Here is a 6,207-nt window from a genome sequence, read left to right as displayed (position 1 = left end):
ACATTCTGAAGGTTTCTACTCATGTGCATTAATACAGGAGGATGGTTGCTGCATGCAGAAGGTTAGGAGGTGATGCCAATGAAACGGATCAAACACCTCAGAGTTTCCTCTGGTCGGCTGAGTCATTTAGAACAATGAGATCTCAGTAAACGGCAGGTTTAGTTTCATCGTCGCCTCCTGCAGATCTGTCAAAACAAAAGCAACAGCAGCAGCTCTGCGTCTTAAAGAAACTAGAAGGATGGGAGCTTTTCTATTGGCTGATCCAGGCAGTAAATGAGCCCCTTTGGTTTGCAGGGTGGGGGGGGGGCCCCCGGGAGCCCATGGCTACATGGCGGTGTTTCCAGGCTCCACCTCTACAGCTACACTCAGCTCTAACTAAACTCTCACATGTCGTACTGCTGGCTGCTCTGGTTAGGGAGAAGTATTGGTGGTGGGGGGGCCACGTCATCCAAAGAAGGAGGGGGCGCTGCAGCTGCAGTGTTAGCCGCTTCCTGTCCCCCTGAGGGGTCCGACGGCGCCGTAGCTGCGGGGTTTCCATCCACCGGAGGGGGCATGCTGTTGCTGTCGTCACTGGGGGCGCTGCTCACAGGAGTGCTGCTCTCCCTTGGGGGCTCGGGGAGGAGGCCTGCGTTATCGGAAGGGGGGGAGGGGGGGTCAGACGGAGGAGGGGGAGCGGACTGTTGGTCCGAGAGGGTCTCTGCAGGCGCCGCTTCGTCTGCTGGGCAGAAGAAAACATGAAACTTCCCAGATAAAAGCAAACATTTAGCTCCAGTGCAGAGAACCGTACCCGTCTCCATCGGCGTGGGCTTCTCTTCCTCTTTGGTCCCTGAGGCGGAGTCCGCGCCGCTCTGCTCGGCAGCTTTGTTAGCAGCGGCCTCCTGTTGTTGCTGCGCCGCTTTCTCCGCCTGCTCGGCGGCCTCGCGCTCCCGCTCCTCGGCTCGCCGCCTCGCAGCCTCCTCTGCAGCGGCCATCTCTGCTGCCAGCTTCTCCATGTCCACCTCCACCTTCAGGCTGCACAGCTGGAGACAAGGAACGGTCAGCAGCAGCCAAACTCCTCCTCAGAGGAACATCGGAGTCAAATCCCAGTTTGGATTTGATTCCACTCCGTCTCATCATTGGGAAGAGTGGAAACAAATCCAGGAGTTAGAACGTTTTTTATTAACAAACATCTACAGATAAACATGGCTGAAAGAAGTAATATTCTAATGAAACAAAGAAAAGATTTTTATATTTTTAAACCTCGACATACTTTCCTGCCCTGATTAAACACCAAGAAACATTTCTTTAAAGTCGTAGGGAAGCGGCTGTTCCAACCGTTGCATTTCTGAATTCCAGATAAAGTGAATGTGATTGGTCGAGTATCTAGGAGGTGGGAATGTTGTGGCGGAACGTTCGCAAGCAAGTTCGATTGTGGCTGGTGTGTCGGAAGCATCTTGCTAACCAGTTAGCAACTTGGTCGCAATGGAATTTTCCATTGTGAACCTACTAGCACTAAATTGGTGACTTAGAAACGACGCTGTCAAGGAACGCTATGGACAGCGGAAACATGCAAGAGGAGGAGAGTTTAGTGTCGGAGGTCGTGGATGAGTCTCCTCCGTCATCCATGTTTTATTTAGAGGAGGAAAGCGGGGATGAAGATGTTGTGGAAGAGGACGCCAGGGCGGCAGAAGCTTGGTTTGGTGTAGAAGGCTTCCAGCCGTACATGTTTGAGCCCTTGCCTCGCAACGCTGCCAGTTCTGTTAGCTCTACGCCTGCCGAAGACACAGACGTCCATCCCCGTGAACACTGGGACGCAACTCAATGGGAAAGGAAAGGATTCTGGTTTCAACCGCTGCGTATATTAGCTGCGACACATGAATCAAGATGCTATGACCGAAAACATTTGATTGACAGATGACCGTTGAATGCTGATTGGCTGAATTTAGGTGTTCAGGCTGACGTAGAACTGGCCTGCAGAAGATAACGGAAAAAAAAACACAGATTTTAAGACAGAATTTTTGTTTTTAAATAGAAATTTCTAAACTTTTGGGACAATATCATCTGATAAAGATTACCATTTATATACATGTTAAAGCCAGAATATGGAAGTAAATCTGTGTCGCTACGATTTGAATTAAAAATGCCACTGAAATTAGGTTTTTGTCAAAAGTATCGATACTCAAAAAAGTATCGATACTGAAACGTATCCGGATACAATACTCATTTTAAAAAGTGTCGACACAGCCATCTAAAGTGCAGAATAGTGGAAAATGCACTTTCTGAACACTGTGTGATTGAATAATTCTGTGCATTTTTCAGTTTCAGACTTTTTCTGTAACAGGTGCAGCTGCTGAGAATTATTTTTGTTTCTTAACTGGTTTGTCTAGTGTCATTGTTATGTCTGCAAAACATAGCCAAGGAAGGAAAACTTAATTTTAATTTTTTTTATCAAGCTTGCTTAATATTGTGCACAGCATATAACCTCAAAATATTATTCTTATTGTTTTTTTTATTTATTTCTTGTATTTTTTTAGTAATGAAAATATTTCTGTTGAATTTTAGTCTTTGTTTTTATCCTTGTGGTATCGAAAAGGGTATTGAGTATCGAATATTTTACTTAGTATCGGTATCGAGTTGAAAAGTTTAGTATCGTGACAACACTAACTGAAATTTAAATGTTGTATGTTTGTACTTAATGTTTCAGTGTTAAAATATATTCAGAACACATTTTTGACCTAAAAAAAAAATTCATTGTCATTATTTCTACACAGTTGAAATTTAATTTATTTTCTCTTCAAGCTAAAAATTCACATTAATATTTCAAAGTGATTACATTTTCAATACTTATTTTTCAGTTTAATTTTTGAGTGTTAAAAAATCTGCATATAAAAAAATTCAACCTTTTAAAATTCAAACAATATTTTTAGCCTCCTTCAACTGGCTCTATTTCACTGTCTTAAATTCAGTGTAAAAAGGGAAGGGTTACTTCAGGTCACAGACATTAGCAATGGATTGTGGCGTCCAACACCCAGCCAATCCCGTTACGGTTTCTTAGTCACGTGACGTGACGCTTGTGGCGCTCATACTGAAGGAAAACCAGCATGACGGAGCCGGTCACGCAAGCTAACGCTAACTCAACTACAGAAAAATTAAAGTAATAAACTCACCGTTGAATTTTTTTTATATGCAGACTTTTTTAACACAGAAAAATTAAACTGAAAAATAAGTATTGAAAATGTAATCACTTTGAAACAGTAATGCGAATTTTTAACTTGAAGAGAAAATAAATGAAATTTCAGCTGTAGAAATAATGACAATGAACTTTTTGTTTAGGTCAAAAAATTGTTCTGAATATATTCTAACGCTAAAACAGTAAGTACAAACATACAACATTTAAATTTCAGTGGAATTTTTAATTCAAATCCCAGCGACACAGATTTAATTCCATACCAGAATGATTTGACAATTAAATATGCCTTCCCTTTGACTAAACTAAGCCAAGCATCGATGTGAGACGCTTCTTACCCTCTTCAGCTCAGTGTTGAAGGAATCAGTAGTTTCCAGGAAGCGGCGTTTCTTTTCTTGGTGGCGGTCTTCAATCTGCAGAAGTTCTGCTTCCAGCTTCCTCTGAAAAAAATCCAGAGACGGACGGCTCAGCGGCAGCCATCATCATCATCATCCGCCCAGTCACACAGCTGCTGAACGGCAACCAACCTGATGCACCATCAGCGACTGGACCTGTCTCTTGAGGACCTGCATGCGGGCGGTGGTGACCACAGAGCGGACGTCGGGGACGACGATCTCGCTGAGGATGTCGCTGATGAGCCGATGGTTCCTCTGGAAGCGAGCGGCTGCAGAGTGCTTCACTGAAAAGCCGTCGTCGTAGTCTGCAGAGACAAAGACTAGATTCATTCAGGTCACACCATCCAGCTCAGCTCTCAGCATGTCGGTTCATCAGCCGGATCTTTCGGTTCTGCGTTTTGAAGATGAACTTGCCATCAGGGTCTTCAGCAGGCTGAATGCTCATGTATGGCTCCCCTTTCTCCAAACGGCTCTGCCTCTGCCGGCTCTCCTCCTCCATGGCCGCCTCGGCGCGGTTCTTAGCGTTCACATAAGCTAAGTAAGCTGGAGAGTTGTGATAAGCTTTCAGAGAGTCCGTGTACTCGATCTGCAAACAGGAAGGATAAATAAAGAGACTAAGTCAAACCTGTCAAATCGGACAAGTTAAAAGATGGTTTCCATTCGGATAACGCTGCGATACAGACGCTGAGAACGATCCGAAAGGCCAAACAGAAATATCTGACATCTTTGAACATTCTAGATTTTAAAGACTCAATTAAACTATTAGCCTGAATAACAAACAGAACCAGTGAAAGGAAAGCTTAAGGTGATTCGTACTATAGGTCGTCTGCGTAGGTGTCGCAGTGAACGCAGATATGCCCCGCCCCTTCTGTAGACAGGAGGCCTCTGCTTGGTCAAATCCCCATCCGCTCTACTCTATACGTATTTCCTGTTTGCTACCTTACCAACTTGTTTTGTTTGTATGACCGCCATTGTGGAAAACGACTCGTGACGATGGACCAGCTAGAAGAGCGAAGTGCGCAAGAACGCTGCGACCAATCCCCGCTCTTTTTCACCCTCATGTTTCTCCGTTGTCGGACAAACTTGCCCCCACTTCCTCACCGCCTCGGCCGTACCTAGACCCACAGCTAGTTCCTGATTTTCCTCTTTTGCATGTTGCGTGTAATAGACATAGTACAGACCACGCTTCAATATGGAGCATAAATCAAAAATGTCTGCATCATACCTGCAACAAGCTCACTGCGACACACTGATGCAGGAGGATGACTCTGATTTCAATGACTTAATCATAGAAAACAGCAAACAGTCTGGAACTGGGACAACGTGCCACCAGATGACCACATCTTTGGTCCCTCTACTCCACAGAGAAGAAACTTCTAACTCCTGTCAATGTGTACTTGTACATTCTCATGTACCCGTGAACATCATCAGCCTTAGTCCTAGCGCTGTTCCAATTCACAAGAAGACCGAGAACCGACAAAGTCCTCGCCCCTCCTAACCAGGCTAACCTGTCTGCTGCACCTACAATTTGTTAGAGGTGACAGCAGAGTGCCTACGGAGGAGGCTGGGACGTCTCTGCATTCACCGCGACACCTACGCAGACGACCTAGTATGGAAGTATAAATCAGCCTTTAGGCTTTGCATCAGAGAAACTGGCTTTGAATGTTTTTGTATTCCTTCTACAGTTTTCCTGTTATCCTGTTGGTCTGCAGTACAGCAAAGGTTCTATGCAGACTGCAGCCTATTTCTGCAGCAAGTTATTAAAACAAGCAGTTCTGTTCCAGTTCGGTCAGGCGATCATGTGACCCTAAACGTTTCCCGCGCTGTGCACGGCCTCCTGGCAGCAGCAGCTCACCTTTTCAGCTTCGTACTCATTCAGGTAGTCCTGCTTCTCCTCGTCGGTCAGGTCCCGCCACATTCCTCCAATGATCTTCCCGATCTCCCACAGCTTCAGGTCTGGGTTGGAGGCCTTCACCTGGTCCCATACCTTCAGTCGGTATGAAAGATGCAGACAGACACAGACCATCAGATCACAGCAGCTTACAAGGAAGCGAGAAAACACAGGAGGGAAACCAAGGAAAGGAACTGAACTAGTGTTTTTACTCTAAATCTCTGCTGAAAGATCTGTCCAAGTAAATAGATCTACAAGTTGATCTCAATAAATTACAATTTCATCAGAAATACGCAGAAGCAGGAAGAAAGGCACCCAGGACTCGATGTTAACCATGACCCGATCGCCCGGGGCAAGCAGTTTTTATTGTCGGGAGAGTACAAATTTCATTGCGTTTGCCCGCCGGGCAATGATTGCACAAAATGTTTATTTATCACTCAAAATTACTTTAAAATCACCGACATTTGATGAAAACGACCAAGAAGCATTTTTGTTGTTTCGTACACATTCTCGCGTAATTTGAAAAAGGCTGAGTGATTTTCCGCCAGAAGACGGTAATTTTGATGTAGTTGCCAAAACGACAAACGGCTGCATTTATTTTGTCAGGGAAAACTAATCCTGAGTCAGTTAAAGTTAAGGAATTCTGAAATGATGTCAGACTGTGGAAACCCTGAATAAAATAACTATGTATAATGATTCTCTAGAAAAGTCACATTATATTAATAGTATTATCTTGTATTTGTGACATTGACTTC

General features: G+C 44.5%; 1 protein-coding gene across 7 annotated transcripts in view; it reads right to left on the bottom strand.

Annotated features, from left to right (window-relative positions):
* Window positions 1–310: 310 nt before the first annotated feature.
* Window positions 311–6,207, bottom strand: part of LOC107104794 (SWI/SNF-related matrix-associated actin-dependent regulator of chromatin subfamily E member 1-like) — a 19,058-nt gene continuing 13,161 nt past the window's right edge. For 5 of the 7 annotated variants that reach the window (XM_015404888.1, XM_015404889.1, XM_015404883.1 and 2 more), the window contains 6 exons: window positions 5,417–5,548; window positions 3,976–4,147; window positions 3,694–3,866; window positions 3,505–3,606; window positions 788–1,019; window positions 311–718 (listed from right to left, as the gene is read on the bottom strand). In XM_015404888.1, the coding sequence (XP_015260374.1) occupies window positions 384–718; window positions 788–1,019; window positions 3,505–3,606; window positions 3,694–3,866; window positions 3,976–4,147; window positions 5,417–5,548 (1,146 nt within the window). In that variant the 3' untranslated portion in view covers window positions 311–383. The remainder of the gene's footprint in view (window positions 719–787; window positions 1,020–3,504; window positions 3,607–3,693; window positions 3,867–3,975; window positions 4,148–5,416; window positions 5,549–6,207) is intronic. The other 2 variants (XM_015404885.1, XM_015404887.1) reach the window with 2 other exon arrangements.

Source organism: Cyprinodon variegatus, unplaced genomic scaffold, assembly GCF_000732505.1.
Source record: "Cyprinodon variegatus isolate N-32 unplaced genomic scaffold, C_variegatus-1.0 Scaffold1885, whole genome shotgun sequence".
Lineage (NCBI taxonomy): Eukaryota > Metazoa > Chordata > Actinopteri > Cyprinodontiformes > Cyprinodontidae > Cyprinodon > Cyprinodon variegatus.
This window is presented reverse-complemented; position numbering and strand designations above follow the sequence as displayed.